General features: G+C 51.9%; 2 protein-coding genes across 2 annotated transcripts; one reads left to right on the forward strand and one right to left on the reverse strand.

Moving 5' to 3' along the window:
* Nucleotides 1-7,667: 7,667 nt before the first annotated feature.
* On the forward strand, nt 7,668-13,786 carry Irgq (immunity related GTPase Q). The gene is made up of 3 exons (XM_028782559.1): nt 7,668-7,861; nt 8,297-8,828; nt 10,352-13,786. The coding sequence occupies exons 2-3, from the start codon at nt 8,299-8,301 to the stop codon at nt 11,571-11,573; spliced, it is 1,752 nt and encodes a 583-aa protein (XP_028638392.1). The 5' UTR covers nt 7,668-7,861; nt 8,297-8,298; the 3' UTR covers nt 11,574-13,786.
* Nucleotides 13,787-19,216: 5,430 nt separating this feature from the next.
* On the reverse strand, nt 19,217-24,868 carry Pinlyp (phospholipase A2 inhibitor and LY6/PLAUR domain containing). Its single transcript, XM_028782581.1, has 5 exons — nt 24,793-24,868; nt 23,781-23,897; nt 20,031-20,183; nt 19,708-19,851; nt 19,217-19,451 (listed from the first exon to the last, which is right to left on the reverse strand). Exons 1-5 carry the CDS (start codon nt 24,860-24,862, stop codon nt 19,297-19,299), a joined length of 639 nt encoding a protein of 212 aa, XP_028638414.1. The 5' UTR covers nt 24,863-24,868; the 3' UTR covers nt 19,217-19,296.
* Nucleotides 24,869-25,893: the final 1,025 nt, after the last annotated feature.

Here is a 25,893-nt window from a genome sequence, read left to right on the forward strand (position 1 = left end):
TGGCTCAGTGGTAGAGCCCCTGCCTAGAATCCCCCAGTGAGGGGCTGGGGGCGTGGCTCAGTGGTAGAGCCCCTGCCTAGAATCCCCCAGTGAGGGGCTGGGGGCGTGGCTCAGTGGTCTGTTTCTTAGAATGGCCAAAACAAAAGGTCACTCAGAAATCTGCTTGTCAAGAATCTGTTCCAGTCAGGCAGTGATGGTGACGATAGTGATGTCACACACCTTTAATCCCAGCCCTTGGGAGACAGGCAGGCAGATATCCTGAGTTTAAGGCCAACCTGACCGCAAGTTCTAGGACAGCCAGGGCTAAATGGAAAATCCCTGTCTAAAAAATCAAACAAAATTAACCTGTTCCACTGTAGGGGTGACTGGGATAGTGGGATGGGGGAGGGTGTCCTTTACAGCTGCTGAAGACACTGCCCATTGGCTCATGCTTCCACCTCAGGGGCTGCAAGTGCCTTCTCTGTACTGAGTACAGAGAAGGGCTGGAGTTCTAGTGCTGGAGACTTGGGGTACCCCAGTCCCAGTGGCCGCAGTGGTCACCTTAACTCTACGCTCTCATCCAAGCGGGTGAGCCTCTTGCCTCTCTCCTCTTCTGTACTCACCTCAAGTTCAGAACTGGAGGAAGCCTGGCAGAGTTTGCAGACAGCTCCAGCATCATTGAGTCTCTGGAAGGGTGGTCTCTAGCTAAAGCCCTAAGTGAACACAGCTAAAGACTCTGCTCCTGACACAGTCGGAGCACATGTAGAACCTCATCCTACACACTGTCTTACTGGGGGTGAGGCAGTGGCAGTTGGGGGCACAAGATTTCTTGTTCCTAGGAGCTTGAATTCAAGTATAAGGAAAATTCCCTCCCGAACTGCGACTCCAGGCCCCGGGGGAGTACTGCAGAGAAACTACGGTAAAAGGCCGACTAGGGCAAACTGAGCAGGTCGCGACTTCTCTTAGGAGGTGGCATGGGTTGAGACCGACGTAACAATGAGGCTTTTTGCAGGGACCTGTGGTCACTGCACTGGGAAGAAGTGCAAAGGTCCTGGGGCAGATCCCAGCCTGGCGTTTGTGGATAGAAAATACTGAGCACACAGCTGGGAAGGAGGTGACTGCTGAGCCTCGAGAGTGAGGTTTTCAGATGCCATTGCGTGACCACAGCATACCAGTGAGGAAGCCAGGGAGGCCGTAGGGTGGAGTGTGGGCTGATATAGTGTGGTCTGTAGCAGAGACGGGAAGGGGTCACCATCAGTGCCATTCAAAGTCTTGGGATGCTATCTGACGGGTGTGGGGAGTGGTACCTGGCCCGGCCACTATCTTGGGAGATTTGATCTATCAGTTTGGGGTTCAGAAAGCAGCTCTATGGATTCTGGACAGCACCCAGGGCAGAAACAAGCTTTCCCTAGGTGCCAAAGGGAAGGCTTCACTTCTGTAAAACTGGTGTATTGGAGAAAAGGTGATGGCCGAATGACGTCTCTCCTGTTTCCCCATTCATCGTCCTGGCACTATAGTCCATATAGTCCATATAGGTGAACTCTGCACTCTGTGTTCTGACATCTGGCAAAGGAGCCCTAGGGTTGGTTACCCTGCCACACATCTACCTACACCAGCCTGAGGTGGCGGTCAGTTTTCCTGTGAGAATCGCTGTCCAGACTCAGGTAGGTCTGAGAAGGTGAAGCCAGCAGTCGGACAAGGCTTGGCCAGTACTTGACTGTAAAGGGCCAAATGTTGAAGTTCCTACAGTCTCTGAGGCAGCTTCTCAGTTCTCTGCCTGAAGGTAGCCAGACAGTAAATAGAGTCCCAAGTGTGTTCCAAAAACTTGATTTGCAAAACCAAGCGACAGTCTGGAACTGGTCCTCGTGTGTGTATGCCTGCCTGTCCTTTTGCTGTGAATGCTTCTGTATGGGACAGGGACCTAAAATAGTGGTGGCTTAATCAAGACAGCATTTCTGTTTCCCTGCTACTAGGAACAGTGCTCTTGAAGGTAACGGTGGTCCAGGTTCCTCCTAACTTGTTGTTTTGCTATTCTTCTTTGGTGTTGTTTTTAAAAGATTTATTTTATGAATAGGACTACACTGTAGCTGTCTCCAGACATGCCAGAAGGGGGCATCGGATCCAACTACAGATGGTTGTGAGCCACCATGTGGTTGCTGGAAATCGAACTCAAGACCTCTGCAGGGGCAGTCAGTGCTCTTAACAGCTGACCCACCTCTCCGACCTTCTTCTTTGTTCTTTCCAGACAGGGTTTCTGTGTGTATCCCTGGCTGTCCCAGAACTCTCTCTCTCTGTAGCCCAGGCTGGCCTCAGACTCTGAGATTTGCCTGCCTCTGCACTCGAAAGTGCTGGGATTCAATGAGTACCACCACTGCTTGACCGCCTTGCCATTCTGTGTTGCTTTTGTCTTAATGGTAATGATTGCCAGGTACCGATGTCCACATTCCACTTAGGAAGAGGAAAGGAAGGTCTCTTTCCCAGACTTGGGGGTTTCTACCCCGGGAATTTAGTCAGAATTCAATCACAAGGCCATGACTAGCTGCAAGGGAGTCTGGAAAAGTCTTGTTTGCCTCACTAAGATTTGAGAGACAGAAATCATTCCTACCACATTTATTTCACCTGTAGGCTTTTAAAAGGGCCTTTCAGGAGAGCCAAAAACAAGGTCTCCACGGGAAAGCTCAGTGTTGGCCAAATGAACACAAAGCAGAAGGCATCTCTGTTTGATTCCAAACTAGTTCTTCTACAGGGCTGAGCCAGCCCTGCCCTGTGTGCTCTCTCCTCTTCCCACTTCCATATGTTCTCTGGCAGTCCCCACTCAGAGCCAGGTCTCCCTCTTTAGTTACTTTAATATGGTTGTATGGTTTTCAGACACTCTTCCTTGCCGGTTTGCTCACACCTCCTCATTTGTGCGTATAAAAATATCCTATCACTAGAATGGTACTCAGAATTAGTCAAACAGGGTGTAAAGTATCAGCAGCGGGCAGTACCTTGCAATACCATTGATCCTCAGAGTCAGGAAAGCTGGCCTAGGTTTGGGAGGGATGGGGACGAGAACTGTGAACCCTACCCCACCCCTGGTCGCCCAGGGTCCAGCTCACTCCTGTCTATCATTCTCCAAAGGTCTGATGCCAGCCAGCAGTGCTTCACTTCCCTGCCCCCACCCAGGCACAGAGCCAGGGCAATTTCCTCCCGCAGTCCTGGCATCCATCTGGGAAAAATTAAGTGTGATTACGGACTCTGAAGCTATTTAACTGGGATTGAGCGAGCTAGGAATAATCTTTCCTTCTTGCTTTCTCAACACATCTATTTATCGGATATCTCTGCTTCTGGGAAGGCCCTGTGTTCTCCAAAAACTGCAGATGTGACTCTTACCTTTCGCCTTCCTGGTAAGGTAATTCAGTTCTTCCAGGAGACCTGTGCCGATAGCATGGGATGGATCCCCCAGCTGTAGAGCCTCATCACTGCAGAGAGGGTTCACGTCCACTCAAAATCTCCCCCTGAGCATGCCCAGTAGGGCTCTGCTTCCTGGGCAACATCCAGACCATCCTCAGTGCAGGCCAAGGAGCCAGGGGTGGTGTGGGCATCCTGACCTGGTGGTGCTGCCTCAGAGAAGTGGACTGGGTCTCGGTGGGTGAACAGAGTGGCTTGGTCCCTGGACCGTGGCTGCATTGGTGGACAAGGCCTTGGAGGAGGGGGAGGAGCAAGGAGAGATAAAACTGAATGAAGAGCTCCCCCCTCACCGTGCCACCTCCACCATCCTGCCCCCACCCCCACCCCCGCAGCTTCTGGGCCACAAAGACTTCTGATGTTTTTGCTCATAGAATATAACTGGGCCGGGCAGTGGTGGCGCACGCCTTTAATTCCATCACTTGGGAGGCGGATTTCTGAGTTCGAGGCCAGCCTGGTCTACAGAGTGAGTTCCAGGACAGCCAGGACTACAGAGAGAAACCTTGTCTCGAAAAACAAAGAAAAAAAAAAGAGAATACAGAAAAAGGGGCAATGGCTGCACTGCAGAACCTCCAGGCAGCCTGAGGGATGTGGGAGAGGTGAAGGGAAAGCCAGGAGGAGTCTCCAAGACCTGTCTTTGGCCTTAGAACCACGGCAGTAATTAAAACGACTGTTTTCTGTTGGGCAGGCCTATATATAGTGCTGTCCATACATAGCGGGGCAGTTTCCTCCTGCAGCCCTGGCAGGAGTATGGATGGGCGACATGAAGAGATACAGCCAGTCTTAGAACCCAGTCTGCCTGCCGGACAGAGCGGCACGGTGATGAAGACACTGCCTGGGGTAGAATCTCTTAATTTCCAAGGCAAGGACAAGTCTCATCAACCAGAAAAATGGGGTCCTGACTGTAGCAACTCCACATGTAACGCCGCAATGGTGGCAATTTACTGCTTCTGAGACAGTGACAAGCAGCCCTGGCATCTGGGAGTTGACGCTGCTAGGCCTCTGTCTAGGCAACAGACACAATTTCACAGATCAGCAGCAAGAGGCGAGGAGGTTATGACGGGACCCGCCCAAGCCATGAGCGTGGCTGGCTAACAGGAGGAACTGCTTCCGGAGCGATCAATCTCAGCTTCAGCCCCGCCCCCTCGGTCCTGGGTCAGACTGACCACTGTGGATTTCTTAAGTCATTGCCAAGTGTGGTGGTGCATGGCTTTAGTCTCAGCACTTGGGAAGCAGAGGTAGGTGGACCTCTGTGAGTTCAGGGCCAGCCTGGTCTATAGGCCAGCCTGGTCTACACATCTGACTCGCAGATGTCAGAGCTCCATTTTGCTGCCCCAATTAATTGTAGACACTGTAGCAATGCTCCTAGCTAGAGACCTTCTCTCAGAAAAACAGGACAACTAAAAAACCCAATCACAGATGCCTCTGCTTTCTGGCAGCATCCAATCCTGGCTAAAAACCCTCTTCTTTGAAATCTTCCTAAAACCACACACACACAAGCCCAATCCTGTAAACTCTTTTGAACACTCTGCCTGGGTCTTTTCACATGGTATATTTAGCAATACCCAATAAACTTGGTATGTGACTCTGGCAGAGTCCCTGCCTAGCATCCCCCAGAGAGGAGCTGGGGTGGTGGCTCAGTGGCAGAGCCCCTGCCTACCTTGCACAAGTCCCTGATTTTTTTTTAATCCTATTTTGTTTGCTTGTATGTGTGTGCACCATATGTTTGTCTGGTGCCTGCAGAGGTCAGAAGACATTGGATCTCCTGTACCTGAAGTTGTGTGTGGTATGAGCCAATATGCAGGTGCTGAGAACTGACCTTGAGATCTCTGTAAGATGCTTTTAACTCCTGAGCTCTCTCTTCAGTCCCCTGAATTTTGTTCTGACCACAAAATTGAGGTGGGGTGTCTTTTGTTTGTTTCCCAAGATAGGGTTTTTCTGCGTAACAGCCCCAGTTGCCCTGAATTCGTTCTGTAGACCAGGCTGGTCTCTCTCTCTCTCTCTCTCTCTCTCTCTCTCTCTCTCTCTCTTTTTTTTTTTTTTTTTTTTTTGTTGATCGAGACAGGGTCTCACTATGTAGCTCTGGCTGTCCTGCAACTCACTGTAAACCAGGCTAGCCTTGAACGCTCAGAGATCCGCCTGCCTCTGCCGCCCAAGTGCTGGGATTAAAAGTGTGCACCACCACTGCCCTGCAGGGCTGGTCTCAAATTCATGAATTCATCTTCCTCTCCCTCCTGAGTGCCAGGATTAAAGATGTGTCTTGAGCCACCACCACTCATCTTAAATACAGAGGGTTTTTTTTTTTTTTGGTGTGTGTGTGGTTGTTGAGACAGGGTTTCTCTATGTAACATTGGCTTTCCTGGAATCACTCTGTAGACCAGGCTGGCCTTGAACTCACAGATCCAACTGCCTCTGCCTTCAGAGTCCTGGGATTAAAGGCATGTGCCACCTCTGCCTGGTCTAAATACAGGGTTTTGAAAACTGAACGGTAATCCCAACTTGTCCAAGGCAGGTGTGTTTCTTGTGGTCTGTGCCTATAAGACACTGACACCACAGCTGCGGTACCAGTGACACACAGTCCACCATTAGAAACAAATGAGATAATCAAAGTTATAGTCATTCATACTTGGCAACGAATGTGCCCAGCACAGAAAACATTCAGTTAGGAGCACTGCTGTTATAAAGTAAATTATATCATTTAAATTAAATTTCATTAAAGTCAAGTTTTCCCCTTTTTTACAGTTAATCCCATAACTGCCCCCATAGAAGTGTGGTGTGATGCCCCTTTTGGTTTGTTTATAATAAAGACAAGATTTCCCTGTGTGGCCCTGGCTGTCCTGGAACTTGCTCTATATAGAGCAGGCTGGCTTCAACCTCAGTGAACTGCCTGCCTCTAGCTCCCGAGTGCTGGGATTAAACGTGTGCTACCACCACGGCCTGTGTTGCACCCGTTTGCTATGGGAAACTGAAGCGCAGTAATATTGAAAGTCTAGGGGAAAGGTGGGACAAGAACCTTGGGGACTCATTCCAGGTAATGATAACCCCAGTCACAATGTCACACTCCACAACCCAAGCCTCACTTGGCAGCTCTTTATTCTTCTAAATGTCGTCGTCCTCCTGCTTGTTTACCCCGATCAAGGAAAATAATTTTGATCATGAGAGGTGGTCATTCCTGGCAGGTAGCTGGGGTCACTGCAGCCACCTTCAGCAGGGCGGGGCGTTGAGATATGGAGGTCCCTTTAGTATCCCTCCTGCACCCATCACCTCTTTCAGGCAGTACTCAAAGAGGTCGCCTCCTGAGCTGTCTGGACTCCGCTCCTTGGGAGAAGCTTGCCCTCTACAGGCTCTTCAGAGCGATGTTCTGATAAGAAAAAAAGCGGGCGAGGCTACCCGTGTGTCGCCAGCCATACTGGGTCCCCGCTCTTTTTTTTTTTTTTTTTTTTTTTGACATCCATTAAACTCTAATGACACTCTCACTAGCCGTCTCATATGGGAGACTCCTTGGGTTTGTGACACCTCGGTCTTCAAGCCCCCGTGATCTCATCTTCATAAAACCGAATCCCCTCGAAGGTGGAACCCTTGTCTCTCGTACCAGCCTCATCCTAGTTTCTCACGTATCAACCCTAACCCTAACCTCCACACAAGCAGTGGTGCTCACACTCGAGCCCGCCTTCTCCCAGGAGACATCCTTCTCTGTGATTCCTGTTTCACCCGTAGTCACCGCACACGCTCACTAGCCTATGTCTAGATCCCGCTGCTCGCGTGCACTGCCTTCTGCTCCTAGTTCTCGATGGTCTCTGTGGCCTCTTGGGTTCCTCCTCGTAAAAGGCTGTCCCTTAGCTGCGCCTGACTGTCGGTCGCCAAAGCTCTGTCACCGGAAGAGAGCGGGATAGTTTTTCCCAGACTCTAGTTGATCTCCGAGCCCAGTTGCCCCACCATTGATTCCGAGTCAGGTTCAAGGTTGCAGTCCGGCACTAATACAGTCACAGCAGCCAAGTCCTCGGAAGGGCAAGTGGAGAGGTCCTTCCCTGTTCCGGGGTGCGAGATGATGACGTTGGTTGTTTGCTCCGTACAACGCTAAGCTTGTGGCATGGGCGCATCTCTTCCTGTCCCCTTTGCCGTACAATCCTTAACTTGCTGCGCAGGCGTATTGGTTGCTGATCGTGATGGGGCACCGCCCCAAAACTTTTTGCGCACGCGCATGGGTTTTATTGTGCCTTCGCTCAGCCTTACCTAGAAAGAGCGAGCTGCCAAAAATTCTGTATCTTTGCAGTGGCTCCAAGACACAGCCGGTCTCGGAAGGAATGCCATCAGGATAGAGCCACCTGAAGGAGTCCGGATGTCTCTAAATCCGGACACTCCTGCCCCTTCAGCCTCCATTAGCTCGTCTTAAGGGGCTGGGCCTCCGTGCTCAGGCGTGTCACCTCTCTGCTCGGTTGGTGATTTGGAACGGGGAGGGGAAAGACAATCCTCGAGTTCCAGAGAGATTGGCAGTCAGGTTTCCGGTTTTTTTTGTTGTTGTTTTCCTTTTTTTAAAAAAAGGGGGGGGTGCATTCGTTTGGAGAATGGGCATACACCTGGCTCTCCGGGGAATAGGCCCCTGGGGGTTGGGTTTCTAGGTCCTACAGAGTGACACTGGAAAATGGAAGGCTGGAGGATCTACAGTGAAGCAGTTAGGAAAGGGTGTTGACCGGTGTGGTGGAGCACGCCTTTAATCTCAGCACTCTGGGAGGCAGAAGCAAGAGGATCTCTTGAGTGTCAGGCCAGCCAGGACTACACAGCGAGACGCTTAGAAGAGAAGCAAATAAAAAAGTCTTACGTGCTTCCTGACCGATGTCTTCCCCCCCCCCCCCCGCCTCTTGCTTTCCAGCAATGCCTCTGCCTCAGGGTGACGTGACTGCCTTATTCCTGGGACCTCCCGGCTCGGGAAAGTCCGCCCTGATCGCCGCGTTATGCGGTAAGAATGTGGACACGGTGGAGATTCCCGATGGACGGCCGGACTCTGGCGTGCCCAGCCTGAGAGCTGCGGCTCCGGGCCTCTTCCTGGGTGAGCTGAGTTGCCCACCCGCAGCTCCCGGGCCCTGGGCGGCAGAGGCCAACTTGCTGGTATTGGTGCTACCTGGATCTGAGGGGAGCGAGGAGCCCTTGACCCCAGCTCTGGGAGAGGCAGCGCGGGCCGCCCTGGCCAGAGGAACACCGCTGCTGGCTGTACGGAATCTGCGTCCTGGAGATTCCCAGGATGCAGCTGAGGCCCGGGACGAGACTGCGGCCTTGCTGGACAGTGCTGGGTTAGGAGCTGTGCCTCTCTTTGTGCTGCCCGCGGGTTGCAGCAGCAGTGACCGCTGTGAGGAGCTAGAGCGCCTGGACATGGTGCTGCGGACCCAGGCGGAGGCGCTGCAGAGGTGAGGGGACAGATGGGGTGGCCTAGATCCAATTCAGCTAACGAGCTCTTTAAGGTTCTCTAGCCCTGTTCCTAGAGCGTTTAGAGGCAGGCTTTTATTGGCTGTCCATTCGTCCATACCCTACTTATTTGCTTAGGACAACACCCCTCCCACCACCACACACCCATGAGCACAGATTTTGAGATCAGGGAGTCTCCGCCATAAGCATGGGTCACTTTTCTGTCATTTAAAGTCTGCACCGTCCAGAATCATCTGAAGGGTCTGCCACAAAGGTCCTATTTCGTGCAAGCTCTCTGACACCACAAGCCCCCCTCTCTGGTGAGAATTCAAGAAGCCCAGATATATGTGCCAATACTTGTGTCAGACAAGACGTAGGACTCTATCTCTCTGTGTGACATTCGTGATCCCTCTCCAGCACGCCCATCCTCCTCGTCGGCTTGGTTCTCAAATGCCTCCCCTCCCACCCTTTCTTGCCCTAGCACCGGACCATGAAGGAGCTTTATTTCCGGTTGCTTGCCCCATTCTTCCATTCCCAATCCCCTCTCCGGTCTGTGCTGCCTCCCAGCTCTCAATTCACCCAGCTGCCAGCTGCCTCATTTTATGGATCTCAAAATGCAGCTCAGGAAGGGTCTGCATCTGTTGGAGAGCCGCTTCTCATTTGTTTAGTTAGCCTCACTGGCCCACCAGTACTAGATGAGATCTCTCTCTTTACATGCCCTTCCTAATATCCACCCTCAGGAAAACACCCATGGGGACACCATAGGCCACACTGAAATTGCCATTGTGTCCTTACCTTCCTCTAAGCCCCACCCATAGAAAACTTGTCCTGCCCAACACATCATTGGCCAAGCTCTGATCCTGAGGGCTGTGTCAGGGGGAAGTCTGAGCAGGGTCCACATCTTAGTTTCTGTTGGAAACCTGAGCTTAAGTTAGTTTACCTGCAAGATCAGAACTCTGGGTAGCTTAAGCTCTGCCCTTTACAGCCCCGCCCCACCTGGTTTCTTTCTTTTCTTTCTTTCTTTCTTTCTTTCTTTCTTTCTTTCTTTCTTTCTTTCTTTCTTTCTTTCTTTCTTTGGTTTTTCAAGACAGGGTTTCTCTGTGTAGCCCTGGCTGTCCTGGAACTCACTCTGTAGACCAGGCTGGCCTCGAACTCAGAAATCCGCCTGCCTCTGCCTCCCAAATGCTGGGATTAAAGGTGTGCGCCACCACTGCCCGGCTCTTTTTTGGTTTTTTGAGATGGGGTTTCTCTGTATTCCCGGATGTCCTGGAACGGGCTCTGCAGACCAGGCTGTCCTTGAACTCAGAGATTTGCCTGCCTTTGCCACTCTAGTGCTGAGATTAAAGACACATGCCACCACGCCCAACCATGCCGTCTTTCTATCTGCTTTAGTTCCTACTTCAGTTCCTGAGATTCAGAAAGACACCCCCACCCCCCGGAATTGCTCGCTTAGCCCAACTTTTCCTGCTGTTCAAGCTCTGCTGCCTTTGACCGTTTTTCCCACCCTCTCTCCCAACTCTTGCAGGCTCCTGCCTCCTGCCCAGGATGGCTTCGAGGTACTGGGCGCAGCAGAGCTGGAAGCTGTTCGTGAGGCCTTCGAGACCGGTGGCCTGGAGGCGGCGCTGTCGTGGGTGCGCGCCGGTCTGGAGCGCCTGGGCAGCGCACGACTGGACTTGGCAGTGGCTGGCACCACCAACGTAGGCCTTGTGCTGGACATGCTACTGGGGTTAGATCCTGGCGACCCAGGTGCTGCTCCTGCCTCTGCACCCACTGGGCCCACCCCTTATCATGCTCCAGAGCGCCCCAACGTAGTGCTCTGGACCGTTCCCCTGGGCCCCACGGCCACATCCCCTGCCGTCACCCCTCACCCGACCCACTACGATGCCCTGATCCTCGTCACCCCTGGGGCTCCCACCGAGGAGAACTGGGCCCAGGTCCGCTCATTGGTGTCCCCAGATGCTCCACTCGTCGGTGTGCGCACGGACGGTCAGGGCGAAGATCCACCCGAGGTTCTAGAAGAAGAAAAGGCCCAGAATGCAGGCGATGGGAACTCAGGGGATGCACGCAGCGATGGAAAGAAAGCTGGCATCGGGGACTCGGGGTGCACTGCCGCTCGGAGCCCGGAGGATGAGCAGTGGGAGGTGCTGGAGGAGGCGCCTCCGCCTGTGTTCCCGCTGCGGCCCGGCGGCCTCCCGGGTCTGGGAACCTGGCTTCAGCGCGCACTGCCCACAGCTCAGGCAGGAGCGCTGCTGCTGGCGCTGCCACCCGCAAGTCCCCGGGCGGCGCGGAGGAAAGCGGCAGCCCTGCGGGCAGGGGCGTGGAGGCCAGCCCTGCTGGCTAGCTTGGCGGCGGCAGCCGCTCCAGTACCAGGCCTGGGCTGGGCTTGCGATGTGGCGCTTCTCCGGGGACAGCTGGCCGAGTGGAGGCGCGCGCTGGGCCTCGAACCCGCGGCTGTGGCACGACGTGAGCGCGCCTTGGGCCTGGCTCCCGGAGTACTGGCCGCACGCACACGCTTCCCGGGCCCGGTGACACGAGCCGAGGTAGAGGCCAGGCTGGGGTCCTGGGCAGGTGAGGGCACGGCGGGAGGTGCGGCGTTGGGCGCGCTCTCCTTCCTATGGCCCGCGGGTGGCGCAGCGGCAACCGGTGGGCTGGGTTACCGTGCTGCGCATGGTGTGCTGCTGCAAGCCCTTGATGAGATGCTGGCTGATGCTGAGGCGGTGCTGGGACCCCCAGAGCCCAACCAATGAGGTGTGTGGTGGGGCTTGGGGGTGTCTGGTGACTCGGTTCTTGGCCCCACAGCCTCTGAGATTAACGAGTGAAGTTTTGTTACTCAAACCGGGAGACTTGAAGGAGACTTACAGTCACCCGATTTCCTAGGTTCTGAATGGGAGTAGGGTCTATGCGACAGATGTGTGTCATCCAGATACCAATGCAGTAAAGGAAGTTGAGGGCCTGGGACTCCTGGGAATAGGAGCCTCTTGGCGTCCAGCTGACACCCGGTCCTGGATCTCTAGAAGCCTTGATTCCTTCCTGCTCTGGGAGTGAACCTATGTCTATGGACCTGGAGCTGCAAGGAATTAGAACCCTTGGAGTGCGGGGTTCCCAAAGGGAAACAAGATATCAGTTGCCCGATGAAAAAAACAGATTTGCGGGAGCTGTGAGAGGCTTAGAAAAAGTCTGGTTCCTAAGAAGGCTCTGGAGATTGGTTGTCATTTCTTGGGTGGTGGGAAGCCGCTGTGGAGACCAGGAGCCTGCTGGAGACTCTTTGGTCTCTTGGAGTGTGGAAGAGTGTCTGTCATTTGCTCTTCAAGGCTTTTTTTTTTTTTTTCAGTGTAGTGAATACTGTCTCACAAAATTGAAGGGAAGAGACAACGGAGGGTCTGGGTAAGGTAGTCTTCTGATGGCAAGAGCCTAGGATCTTTAGAGTGTGGAAGAATAGAAACCCACACTTGGAAAGACCTCCCTTGAGCCTCTGATGTACTGGGATCGAGGCAACTGCCTCTCCGAGCTTTACTGGGAAGGGGTATGACTACCCCCATTTTATAGGTGCTGGGTGATTGAGGGTCTCTGGCCTGTATGTTCCTGTTTTGCTTTAGTTTATACCGGTTTCTTCTGTCATTTGGACCTTAACCGGCCTCAGAGTGTTGTGCTCCTGCTTGTCTGGAAAGGCAAGAGTCCTGCTGTAGCAGTCTACGGTTTTCTGCATGACCTCTTCCGATCACTCCAAGATACCTGCTGCTGGTCCACACAGGCGGCTGCTGTGAACGAGGGTCCCCCACGGGAGAGCTGGGTAGGCCCTTGGTGCTATGGGAATGTGCCAGGAGGCAGGCAGAGGCAGAAACCACAGTGCTGTAAGCTTTGTGCCGGTGGGAAGAGCCGAGTAAGATTCCTCAGTGTTGAAAACAGAAAAGGGGTTCAGAGACACAGGCCAGAAGCTCATCAACACAGCAAAGCAGTGTGTGGCCCGGCCCTGCCTCTTCTCCATTTCCAGCCCGTCTCCAGCAACCCTGATTTGTTGTTCTGCTGCTCAGGTCCTGCCTTGAGACGTGTGCGTTTTCTGGTTTTCCGTGGAATGCCCTCCCTCTCCATCTCTTTTTGAGATAGGCTGCTCATCCATCAGGTCTCCCTGAAATGGCTCTATGATCACCCAAAGTAGCTCATATTGATCCTGGCCGCTTGATCGTCCCTGTAGTGAACATTACTATCAATGGATCTATTCATTCACTCTTTCAGTTGCCTGTTCACTGACTCTCACTCCTTGCCTGTCTTTCTCTTGGGTGTACCCTAGCACCCAGAGCAGGGCCCGACACACGGTAGGTGCCTAGTATTTCTCATCTTCGTTTACTGATCATTGGCACGTGGCCTGGAATTCAGGTTGTCAGTCCTCTTGTAACAAAGAGGGAGCTAGGGGGAAGCGGGCACCTGGCGGGAGAAGGAACAGAAGCAGCTGCTTGGCTGCTGTCACCACAGGAACGAGCGCCGTATATGTTCACCTGGTAGATGAAAGAACTGGACTGGAATCCTAAGAGCATCCAAGGGCTAATAATCGGAGGCCTGCATAGCCCGGCTTTACCCCCGTCTCACCTTGAACTCTCACCTCTGACACCATTCGCCCGATGGAAGGAGGCCCCTGATTTGGCTGTTGGTGCCTGTAATCCTTGCACCTCTGGTTGACACGGGAGAATTTGAAATTGAAGGCAGTCTTCAGTGACAGAGAATTGCAGGCTCCTAGGGTACCCGCCCGATCCCACTAGAGTCTAGACTGGCCTTGAACTCCACATCGTCTGACCCCGAATCTTCTCATTCCCTGCTCAGCCCATCTTCAGCCAGCCTGATACGAAGTCCTTGATGCTTGAATTGGCCAGCGTTGGCCCTGCCTCTGCCTCCCCACCTCTCCAGTACTGGGACTAATACTCTAAAACCACAGCAGCTGCCTTCCATTTTAAAGCTCTTAGAGCAGCCCAACATTCTTTTTCTTTTCTTTTTTCTTTTCTTTTTTTTTTTTTTGGTTTTTTCGAGACAGGGTTTCTCTGTGTAGGCCTGGCTGTCCAGGAACTCTGTAGACCAGGCTGGCCTCGAACTCAGAAATCCGCCTGCCTCTGCCTCCCAAGTGTTGGGATTAAAGGCGTGCGCCACCACCACCCGGCCCAACATTCTTTTTGCTAAATCATCAAAACCGATGTGTTCCTTACACCTGTGAACACCTCAGATCATGTGATACGCCTAATTGGAAAGAGGTGAATTGATAGATGGAGGGCCCAATTCACATACCCATGTTTCATTTATATTTGATAAGTTCTCCTCAATAATGAAGTTTCAGCCAGTGCCTCACATATTAAAGGCAAACAATCTGCTGGAACCATGTCTCTAGCCCTGCTCTAGGGGCTGGAGGTAGGGTTCTGGGCAGGGGCTCTACCACTGAGCCACGCCCCCAGCCCCTCACTGGGGGATTCTAGGCAGGGGCTCTACCACTGAGCCACGCCCCCAGCCCCTCACTGGGGGATTCTAGGCAGGGGCTCTACCACTGAGCCCCCAACCCTCACTGGGGGATTCTAGGCAGGGGCTCTACCACTGAGCCCCCAACCCTCACTGGGGGAGTCTAGGCAGGGCTCTACCACTGAGCCAAAGTTCATATATCAAGACAAAGTCTCACTAAATTGCCTGGTCTGCCCTTGAACTGACTCTATTCCAGACAGGCCTTGAATTTGAGATCCTCCTCACTCAGCCTCCCAGGTAACTGGGATCACAGGCCTCCCTCACCTCCTGGCTTAATAGTTTTCCCAAACCTGCGATGTTCCAATGGATCAAGTACAAATAGGATCTGAGACTGATTTTTTTTCTCAGAGGCATTAGCCATACATTTGGCTCCTAGTTCAACAATACAGTCCATTGCGGGAAAAGCACAGTGGCCAGAGAGGGAGGAAGACCTCGCAGCCACATTCGGGAAACAGAGAAATCGCCTCCTCTGTCTTCACCCCGGAACCACAGCCCTATGGAATGAATAGTGCCTCGAACAGTAAGTGACCTCACCTCCTTTAGCATAGCCTCGACACTCCTCCATAGCCGTGTTCAGAGTGAATGTAAATTCTGTCAGTTAATATCAACCACAACAGCGCTGGAGAGACGGCTCTTCCAGAGGTCCTGAGTTCAATTCCCAGCAACCACATGGTGGCTCACAACCCTCTACACTGGGATCCAGTGCCCTCTTCTGGAGTGTCTGAAGACAGTGACAGTGTACTCACATGCATAAATAAATAGATCTTTAAAAAAAATTTCCCATCACAGCCAGCGGTAGCTGAAAATTTGCATGTGTTACACATGCATGAAGCTAAGCATGCACACACTGGCTCATGAATGTGCTCAAACATACCCAGCTCACAGGTACCACAGCCCCTCCTGAGAAGCTTGGAACTCAAATGTTTCTCCTCTACTGCCTGGGCGCCACTTCCCTTGGTCTGGCTACAGTAACAGCCAACTTGGTCTCCTGTGACTTCCTATTAAGTGTCCTGCACTCTTTAAACGGTCTTCTTTTTTTTGGTACTTTGACATAGCCTAGGGCTTGCCTTTCAACACGGTATGTAGCCGGTGATGGATGGCCTTGAAATCCCGATCCTCCTGCCTCCACCTCTCAAGTGCCAGGATCACAAGCATGTGGCATGATGCCTGGCTCTGACCATGTCTTGTTTGGCAATCCCTGTCCTGGGCTTTGCTGCTGTCCCATCTCCTTGAGGCAGGAGGCCCATGCTGGATGCATCAGAAGAAGCATATTGTGGCCATTGTGTGTGTTCTGGTCAGCTCCATAAGCTTGTATATGGGCGCTTTTGTGTTGTGTGATTCCTTGTCCGTTTTTGTTTTGTTACTTGGAGATAGAGGATCCAGGCCATCTCAAATACTTGATGCCAGGTGCTCCTCCTGCCTCAGCCTCTCCTGTCCTGGACTTCAGATAGAGGTGGCTGCCTTTTAAACTATGACTCTCCCCCTCAACCCCCAGGATAGGGCCTAACTCTATAGCTCTAACTCATGCCTGGGCTCTGAAGATCTGGGATTACAGGTGTAAGTGACATATATTGCCAGTACGGTCTTTCATTAGGATATTTAGGCTTTCCCAGAATGTAAATAAAGCCGAGACTGAGGCCTCTGGAAGTGTCCAATAGAAAAGGCTCAGTCTCCATTGTCACAGGCCGCTGACTGCCAGCACGGTGCTCCCATGAGCACCTCAGATCTGGGAGAGCCTGGACACAGGAATTCTGGGAAATGTCAATCTTCCATGCTGGAATTGCAGCTACACAATCATGGTGTTACCCTTGAAAGAAGAGCAGGTTTCAAAAGTTGGTCAGTGGACAAGGTGCCCTTCTCAACATAGAGAGAGCCCCACACTTCTGGCTCATGAAGCTGTCTGTTGGAATGTGGGGGCAAATCTGTCTGGTCATTCTGTGTTGTGTTTGGAAAAAAAGAATAAAAGGTAGAAATACTATTGTGTGTGTCTTTATTGATTTGAAGTGTCTGTGTGCTGTGAAAGATGAAGCTTTCACCTCCTGAGCAATCTCCCCAGCCAGTCAAGGTGGTGATTTTTAAATGCTTCCTAGTTTATGATGGCCAAGCAGCTGAACTCTTGAGCCAGCGAGCCCCGCTGTTCCCCAGTTCTGCCTCTCCACAGACAAGCCCTTGGATGTCCTCTCTCAGCCTGACTTTGGATTTTAGCCACGGGAACAACAGCAAATGTGATGTGATCAGAGGCTTCCAAGGTGCCGATGAATCAGACTTACTTTTGGCTATTCATGGGCTCCCTGCCATCACTGCCGTACTGAAAAGCCTACCAGGCTAACGGTTGGGGATGTGTTCCCTTAGAATCCTCCAGTGAGGGGCTGGGGGCGTGGCTCAGTGGTAGAGCCCCTGCCTAGAATCCCCCAGTGAGGGGCTAGGGGCATGGCTCAATGGTAGAGTCCCTGCCTAAAACCTCCCAGTGAGGGGCTGGGAAGCGGAGGGGTGTCACTCAGTGGTAGAACCCCTGCCTAGAATCCCCTAGTGAGGGGCTGGGAAGGGGAGGGGTGTCACTCAGTGGTAGAGCCCCTGCCTAGAATCTCCTAGTGAGGGGCTGGGAAGGGGAGGGGTGTCACTCAGTGGTAGAGCCCCTGACTAGCATATTCAAGGCTCTAGGTCTATTCCCACTACTAACACAAAATTAATTGAAGCTTTTGAGTTGTAGCCTGGACTGTGTTTAATGCCTCCTCCTCCTCTTCCTTTTCCTCTCTTCCTCCTCTTCCTCCTCCTGCCCCAGCCTCCCAAGCATTGGGTTTATAGGTATACCACATTCTTCTAAAATCTTAAACTCTGAGCCAAGTGGCAGTGATATACTCAGGAGGCAGAGGCAGGTAGATCTCTGCCTTCAAGGCCAGCCTGGTCTACAGAGTGAGTTCCAGGACAGCCATAGCTACATATAAAAACCCTGTCTCAAAACAAAACAAAACAAAACAAAACTATAACAACAACATAATAACCCCCCCCAGCCCAGTAACATTTGAGCTGTGCAATCTTCAATTGACATACGCCCCGTCCCTAGCCCCATCCCTACTCCCTTGCTTCAAGATACATCTCGAGGATGCGAATGCTAATGCCTGCCTGTCACAGTCATCAGGCAGACAAAATGAGAGGCAGCCTCTCAGAGGTCAAGGTGCTCACACTTGCTGTTTCCGCCATTGCCCAGCTCTCTGCCTTCCAACTGGAGGAGGAACCTACTTCGGGTTAGGTCTGGCCATGTGACTAGCTCTGTCCCTGGAGCTGAGAGTGTTGAGTCACTTCTGGGTCACACAGTGGTTAATCACACAGGGGAGGCATTCCTAGGCACTTCCCTTTGGCAAAGGCATTGGCTGATCTATACCTGGAACGGGCAGAAACCCGATTTGGGTGATGCTGAACCCGTAGAGCAAAGGCAAGCACCAGCCTTTTGTGAATGGGTGCTCAGTCAGCAAATACACACCCCGCTCTCCCAGTGAAACTCCCATGTTGATGTTGGCTTTGGCCTCGTGACTCATCATAGACAATGGAGGGTTACCAGTTCTAACCCCAACAACAACAACAAAAACCCTGTATGCACTTGACTTTCATGCTGGCCCAGAGGATTTGTGGCAGCTCGTGGAGAAGCCAGTTCTAGATCAAACCAGCTAGGAGAGCTATCTGAGGCAAGCTACCGGCCCTTAGAAACAAGACTGTTTGTAGTCTTAAATCTTAGTGTGGGGATTGTTTGTTACGTGGCATTATGGCTGCACTATCTGACTCATACACCTCTGTTGTTTTCAGCCACTGAGATTAAGAAGTTATTACTGGAACACAGCATAATGTAGCCTGCCCAGATTGGTGTCAACATTAGCACCTGCCAACTAATGGCCACTCTGTAAGTGGCAGCTGTCACAATGATTAGTATTTACTGAGACATCCTGGCTGAAGAATCATCATTCTTTTAAAGGTGGTGCCCACCACTCTACCTGCTCTCAAAGGAGCGTTTTTCATCATACAACATCTCTGAAGGTCTCACAGTTAATAACCACACGTTACCAACCCGGACACTGAGATGAGGCAGGAGAGGTGACCAGAGCTCGCATCAGAATTCTCACCCGTCCTAGCTGTTTGACTTAAGGAGGCCTCAGTTTTTCCACCTGTAAAGTGGAATAATATCAATTTCATCTGGGTGGGACTGTTCATAGCTGTAATCCCAGCCTTCCCAGGGTGAGGCAGAGAGCTCTCCTTGAGTTGGAGGCTGGACTGGGTCCATCATGAGACTGTCTCAAACGACAGCAGCAAACCAGCGTATCAGCTCCGCGGAGCTATGGTTGTGAAATGATAAGAAAATATAAAATCCTTAGCAGGGTGCCCCTTAATATAAAGCAGGGGCTACTTGATTTTCTTTCCCCCCACCCCCCGCTTTGTAAAAGGGCAGGAGGCCAGGCTGGCAGTCCCCCCATCCCTCCATTCCTCTCTGACACCTTCTCCCTCCATCCCTCCATTCCCCCCCACACACCCCTTTCTTTCTTCCTTCTTTACTGAGTCCCACTGTGTGGCTCCGGCTGGCCTCAGACTCACAGAGATCCACCTGCCCCTGCCTCCCGAGTGCTGGGATTAAGAGCATACACCATCACAGCTGACACATACCGGGATGAAGGCAAGAGCTACAATACCGGGTTGGTTTTTCCTGTTTGTTTTTGAGACAGGGTCTGGCTATGCAGCCTCAGTTCAGGCTGGTCCTGAACTAATGCCCTCCTCCCTCAGCCTCAGTCTATGCTACCACATAGGAACTATCTCCTCTTTGAATCAGGTGAAAGGGTCAGAAAAGAACACCGAGACTCATACTGTTTACCACCCACCTTCCCATGATGCATCTGGTCACAAGGAATACGGTTTGTACTGTCGTTCTGTTTTAATTTACGGGCAGATGGAGAGCTGCAGGGCTCTTCAAATTACATACTTCTTGGTTCTTCACTCTCCCCTGCCAGGAGGGTAAGGAGCTGGAAGGCAGTCTGCCCGGCGCAGGGAGTAGAGATAGAAGGCTGAAGGGACCTCGGCCCCTGCCTTGGTGTGACAGGCGCTCTCTGTCGCACAGCCCCTTGTGGCAAATTTCGTGTTGATAATACCTATGATGACATTTCGGAATGGAGTCAACTTCTGCATGACCCAGGAATCTAACACACATATACATCCCACTAATATTCACACACACACACACACACACACACACACACACCCACCCCCCCCCCCTCTTCCTCCTTCCCCCCCCCCTCCTTCTCCTCCTCCTCCTTCCTGGAGCCTCCCCACCCCCCCTAAAAGGAAGAATGTATTTTTCTTTTTTTGGGAACCCCCCCCCCCAGTCAAAGTCTAAGCACCGCTCACCAGCCTGCACATTGCCAGCAAAATAGATGCAGTGTGTTTCCCGGCCCACGCAGCGGGCTGCCTGGCTTCCTGGACAGGTCTCTTGGAAGGGCGCAATGCAGGAGGGACACATCAGCCCGTTCTCCGTCCGATTGTTCGGGGGAGCTGTGAAGGAAGATGTTGTCTAAAGCAGGTTGGAAGGCTTGCTACCCTAACACCCTCTGAACCCTGGGCAACAGGAGTTAGTTGGTGGAGTTTGCAGGTAAGGAAATGGAAGCCCGGAAGCAGTCAAGGTTGTGCCAGATGTCACTGGAGAGGCACACTGTTGTTGAGGTGGTACTTACGGGTCACAGAGCCTCTGTTGCAACCATCGCTTTGACAGCAGTGGGCGTTGGACACCATGTAGTCGTTGGGACTCATGGTGGTCGATACGAAACCTGAGTAGCAGTCTCTGTACTTCATACAGGCCTTGAAGGTGTTCACTGACTTTCGCCCCTCTGCAGAGTAGTGGGTAGGAGTGGAGGGAAGGTGGTGCTGTCAATCACTGCCTCCCCACCCCTCCCCATCCCTCTCCAGATCACCATGGCCTCCTCAGGCATCTGTACTCACATGCGCATACAAACACATAGGCATGTACACGTATACATACATTAAAAGAAACTTTTGAGACAAGGTCTCACTATGTAGCTCTGGCTGTCCTGCAACTCACTGTAAACCAGGCTGGCCTTGAACTCACAGAGATCTGCTTGCCTCTGCCTCCCGGGTGCTAGAATTAAAGGTGTGTGCTACCACACTTGGCTAAAATAAGTAAAAACTTTAAAGTGTGTGTATGACTTTAAGCCTGAAAGCACTCCTCAGACTCCTGGTCAGCACCGTGAGCTCCACCGGAGCTGGCTGTAACCGGTCAGCCTACGTGCTCTCTCCTAATGGAAAGAGTTCACAAGGTGAATATGCCAGGAAGGCTGTGGGAACAGTAGTAACCTGTTGGGGTGAGATATGGAGACACCATTGTCTTTAGGGTAGGAAAGCTAGTTCTTCCGAAAGTGTATGAAGAAGGCTCCAATAAACGCCCTTTCACATTGACTGACATGTTGGGATGGTAGGAGCAGGTCTTTGGGCGGATGCTTGTTTGTTAGCAGACATCACAAAAGAAGAATTGTCCAACTTGCCATCTAGCCTTGGCTATAACAGTCCTCTAAGACACCTTGCCATCAGAGGGGCTGTGTACAAGCTTGCACAAGCTGTGGTGCAATCGGAACTTTGGGCTACAGTTTCCTGTTAGGGTCTTACAGGTTGCACGATGGTACAGAACTCTGTGCGACTGACCCATTGGGTGTATCACTGTTGCGGCTGTGCCACTGGCAAAGCCAGGCAAGCTGTGAGGACAGAACTAGAAGAGCATCGGGTGAGAGACACAACTTGCCGGGATGTAGTTAAAGACGTTGAAAGAATAGTTTACATGGTACACGATGCAGCTGAGAATAAAGCTCTTGGACAAGAACTCAGCTTCCTGAGTGAATTAAAAGAAGACATGGAATCCCCAAAGCTGTAAGGAAGGAGACAGAGGGACAGGCTGAGGAGTCCCAGGGGACCCCCTGTGACAATGAATTATACACGACTGTGAGCCATATCAAAAGATAAAGTGCACGCACTTGCACACGAGCCCCAGCGAGTGTGGTAAAAAGCCAGCTCTCAGAATCAGTTCTTTTCTGTCACCTTGTGGAACTCTGATCTTCTACATCAGGGTCTCCACCTGTAGAGCCATCTTGCTGGACTGCTAGCAGCTCAGAAAGGCCACATCCACAATCTACCTGAGTGCGTGGTGGCTTGTAGGTAGCCATCCGCTCCTTGTCTGACCTGGCTCCACCCATTCCTCCCAATCCCCTGTGGCTGTGGATACAAGTCCTTCCTAAGTCACCTAAGGCCACCCCCGTGTCTGTGTGTCTATGTCAAGTGATCTCTTCCTATCTTCATGATATCGTGTCCCCCCCCCCATTGTCTTTCCCCCAAAAAAAATCCAAGATGCTTGTCTCCCTTCTGGCTTACAGTACTTGAATCTCTCCTACATTCTTCTCTGGTCACCCTCACCGACACAGCTCCTGGGTGTGTAGGACGGAGTCAGCCTTCAATCCCACTCAGCTTCGGTATGCCAACCTTCAAAGATGACTCGGGGCTGGAGAGATGGCTCCGTGGTTAACAGCACTGACTGCTCTTCCTAGATGACCAGATTCAATTCCCAGCACCCACATGGCAGCTCACAACTATCTGTAACTCCAGTTCCAGGGGATCTGACACTTTCGTACCAATGCACATAAGATAAAATTAATTATTAATTATTAAAAAAGAGAGATGACTATCAGGACTGTACACACCACACACACACACACACACACACACACACACACACCACACACACACACTCACACACACTCACACTCACACTTAATGTTAGAAAGGCCATGGAAAACGGCACGACCTTCCTTTGTTGCAGCCTTCAGTCCCCCTCTCAGCTGGGAATCACCCGTCCTGTAACTAATGCTCTCTTCCCACTGACGACGAACACCCACCCACTCTTCCTTATTTTCATCTCTGAGGTCTGGGGTTCTCTCTTTGATTTAGGCCAGACTCTCACAGTGTACTTCTGGGCCTCCCTCCTCCCCTCCTCTCCCGTCTTCCCTCCTCTTACCCCACTCCTCCACACGCCTTCCTTCCCTTCTTTTTTCTCATCCCCCTCCTCCCCGTTCTCTCCTCTTCTCCATTTCCCTTTCTTTCTTCAGCCTTCCTTCTTCCTCCCTCCATCTCTCCCTTCCTCCTCTCCCTCTCCCTCTCTCCCCCTTTCTTCTTCCCCTTCCTCCTTTTCTCCTTCTGCCCTCTCTACCCCCCTTTCTTTTTTGCTTGTTTTTAAGTCAGGGTCTCACTGTGCAGCTCAGGCTGGTTTCAGAGCTGTGACTATCCTCTTGTTCCTCACCCCATCCCGGCATCTCTACTTTCTCTAGATTTACTTGCTCTGTCCCTCAGGGTTATGGTCTCTCTCCCATCAGGTATTTCCTTTCTGTTTTCCCCTGACCCGAACACCATCTTCCATCCTGTCTCTCTGGGCTTCTGTTCTGCCCCCTACTCTGCCGTTCCCTTGTGCTCAACAGATTTGCTTAAGAGCACGAACTGCACTTCCAGAAAATCCAAATTCAGCTCGTATCACCGGTATCTCAAAACTGCCTGAATCTTTTGCTACAAAGGATTTTTCTCTTCTAGGCTCTGTAAACACTGTGCTCTCTTGCATAGCGCCCCCCCCCATACAAATAATTAATTACAAATCAAATTTTTCTTTAAAAAACTCCACTCTTGCTAGGCAGTGGTGGCGCACACCTTTAATCCCAGCACTTGGGAGGCAGAGGCAGGCGGATTTCTGAGTTCGAGGCCAGCCTGGTCTACAGAGTGAGTTCCAGGACAGCCAGGGCTACACAGAGAAACCCTGTTTTGAAAAACCACCACCACCACCACCAACAACAACAACAACAAATACCCACTTTTTCCCTCCTGCTAGTTTTTTTGTGTCATCTCATAGTTACCTCACCAAGCTCCCCACCCCAAGTTTTATTTTATGTGCATGGGTATTTAGCCTACATGTATGTGCGCCACAAGTGTGCAATGCCAGTGGTGACCAGAAGAGGGCGTCGGATCCCCTGAGACTTTAGTTACAGATCACTGTGAGCCACCATGTAGGTATTGGGAATTGAACACAGGTCCAGTGAACTTGACTGATGCTTCATCTCTTCATCTCTTCTGGGGCTCTCTACTCCCCTCCTCTCCCGTCTTCCCTCCTCTTACCCCACTCCTCCACACCTCTTTCTTGCCTTCTTTGCTCCCTCTCCTTCTCTTCCCCTCCTGTCCTCCACTCTTCTCCCTTTCCCTTTCTCAGCCTTCCTTCTTTCTTCCTCCATCTCTCCCTTCCTCCTGTCCCTCCCCATTTCAACCCTCCCCTGATTTTCTTTCTACATTTCACGGTGACTATTCCCCACCTACGGGGGTAGTTTCTTCTACCCTGAAGGTACAGGTCCCTCCCAGCCCCCTTGGCTGAAGCCACACCCTCCTACTTGTGCTGGACTCGCTCGTGAGGACCACGCATGCGTCTTTGCCGGCTTCACAGATCTTCATCTTCCCGCTGCATGTGTGCCCCGAGCCTTTGCATACCTCACAACTTAGAGGGCACCCTGCAGCAAGGAGAGCAGAGAACAGGGTATGTGGTCATGGCTAGGATGGTCTTCAGACCGTGACTTGGGCTTTGGAGCTCATAGGGAACGAGGAAAGGTGACTTTTCGGGAGGGACTGGGCTCTTTCTAGGTTTTTCACAGGTGAGACACTGAGAACTGTTCAGGGAACTGTCCGGAGTCAAGGAAGCGGTGGCGATGCCAGTGAAGTGGCGTTCAGGGCGGGAAACGACTCTACCACAGAGCCTGTTTTACTTAATAATTACAAGGCTTGGGGACTTTGGATGCCAGGGTCCCCTGAGCAAGCTCAGAGGCAGGGAGGGGTCGCGGCAGAGGTGTCTATGGAGCTTTTGTAAAATTTCAGGTCCAGCTGGTTCTTGGGGTGTGGAACTCACCTCCCTTAGGAAGGTACGACAGACGTCTGGTAGCTCAGGCAGGGGTACCTGACTCTGAGGACTGTGTCCTAAGTTTGAAAGGGAGACTGGGGCCCAGAGGGATCACTGCCATGAGTTCCTTGGTTCTGACAGAGGAGGAACCTAGCCATTTGGGTCACAGGGACAGTGAAGCTGGCTTGGAGTACTGTTTCTAAGTAGAGGATTAGGACGAGGGCCTGAATCCCTGTAGGTCCAGAGACAAAGCCATCTCTCTCCTTCTTACTAATTTTAAAGTTTGCCTTTGATGGTCAAGCTTTCTCATCTGTTTTCCTGGAATTCAGATGCCATGTTTTGAGACCCTTCTCGGGGGACAGACCATACAGGGCCTGTCAAGCCTTCTCAGACCCCAGGTTACCTCCTCTCAACTCTCCTAAATCTGATTTCTCAGAATAACCCTCTCTTGAGGACATTGCTCAATGCCCTCTGAGGTACCAGGAAGAGGGCCAGGTCCCTTTGTCACTTACCGAGACCCAGGAGGGTATACAGCAGTGTGGAGGCCAGCAGGAAGGTCCTGTGTCTTCTAGACAGAGTCATGGTGTGTGAACCTGTAGTCTCAGGTCCTTGGCCCTTATAGGAAGCTGGGGAAGGGCGGGTCTGGTCCCACCTTCACCCTGAGGTGAGAAATAGCTGAGCTCAGAACCCATGGCAGTCTTCCACAGCCTCCGGGTCAGAGCCACCATGCCACCATCCACAAGAAAACTGAACAACTGGGACCCAGCCCTTTCCTGTTCCGCGGCCCAAATTTCTTCCACCTGGACCCAGAAGCTCACTTATGTATTCAAGCACTGTTTTTTTTTTTAATTGTTGTTGTTCACACATCTTAAGGTAGGAGTTGGGTGATTTAATTCCCTGAGGGTGCAGAGCAACTTTGGAGACTGGCATCCCCTCTTCTCCTTTCCCAAGGAGGCACCCAGCGTGGGTTGGGTCCTAACCTGGTAGAGCTCAGCATGTCTAGGCTCGTCCTGCGGGGGCCGGGCGCCTTGTCGCCTTTCCTTTCTCTTTCGTGTGCCTGCCTCACCCTCATGCTTCTGTATTCGAGCTGTGTCCAGCTCCAACCCCACCCAGGGATGTGCCCCCGGGTCTTGAAGGGATCGAACAAAAGAGGTCCTGTCAGCAGACATAGACGGACGAAGATGGCGACACATGCTTACAGGGCGTTGGGAAACCAAGGTATTTGTGGAAGCACAGCTATGCTGTTCGTGAGCGCACGCGAGTATAATTTGTGCATAAATTTGTATTTAAGATCTTTCTCCCTCTCTTTTGGTGTCAGATCAAGAGCTAAGAGAGGTCTGAGATCTCTGTCGGCCATCTATCTGTCTATTATGTGTCTGTCAATGTCTGTCCGTCTGTCTGTCCGTCCGTGTTTGGAAGGAGAAGGGGACCAGAGCGTGTCCGCAACAACAGGTGGAGGAGATCTTATTTCAAGCAGGATGCAGGCTTTGGGAAACTCTCAGCTAGCTTCAGTGTTTCTAAGTACGGCTTCGGTTTGGTTGGTGACCTCACGGTCCAATGAACGGAGCAAATTTCACGCAGGACCCAATCACTGAGGCCTCTCCTGTTGCTAG

This window comes from Grammomys surdaster, unplaced genomic scaffold, assembly GCF_004785775.1.
Source record: "Grammomys surdaster isolate TR1022 unplaced genomic scaffold, NIH_TR_1.0 804, whole genome shotgun sequence".
In the NCBI taxonomy this organism is placed as follows: Eukaryota; Metazoa; Chordata; class Mammalia; order Rodentia; family Muridae; genus Grammomys; species Grammomys surdaster.

Excerpts from the sequence above, each read along its gene's own strand:
- Irgq (XM_028782559.1), top strand. The coding sequence starts at position 8,299 with ATGCCTCTGCCTCAGGGTGACGTGACTGCCTTATTCCTGGGACCTCCC. Across the intron at positions 8,829-10,351 it reads CAGGCGGAGGCGCTGCAGAG|GCTCCTGCCTCCTGCCCAGG; the intron begins GTGAGGGGACAG and ends CAACTCTTGCAG.
- Pinlyp (XM_028782581.1), bottom strand. The coding sequence starts at position 24,862 with ATGACTCTGTCTAGAAGACACAGGACCTTCCTGCTGGCCTCCACACTG. Across the intron at positions 20,184-23,780 it reads CACGAGCGAGTCCAGCACAA|AGGGGCGAAAGTCAGTGAAC; the intron begins GTAGGAGGGTGT and ends ACTACTCTGCAG. Across the intron at positions 19,452-19,707 it reads TGCTGGCAATGTGCAGGCTG|GTATTATCAACACGAAATTT; the intron begins GTGAGCGGTGCT and ends ATGTCATCATAG.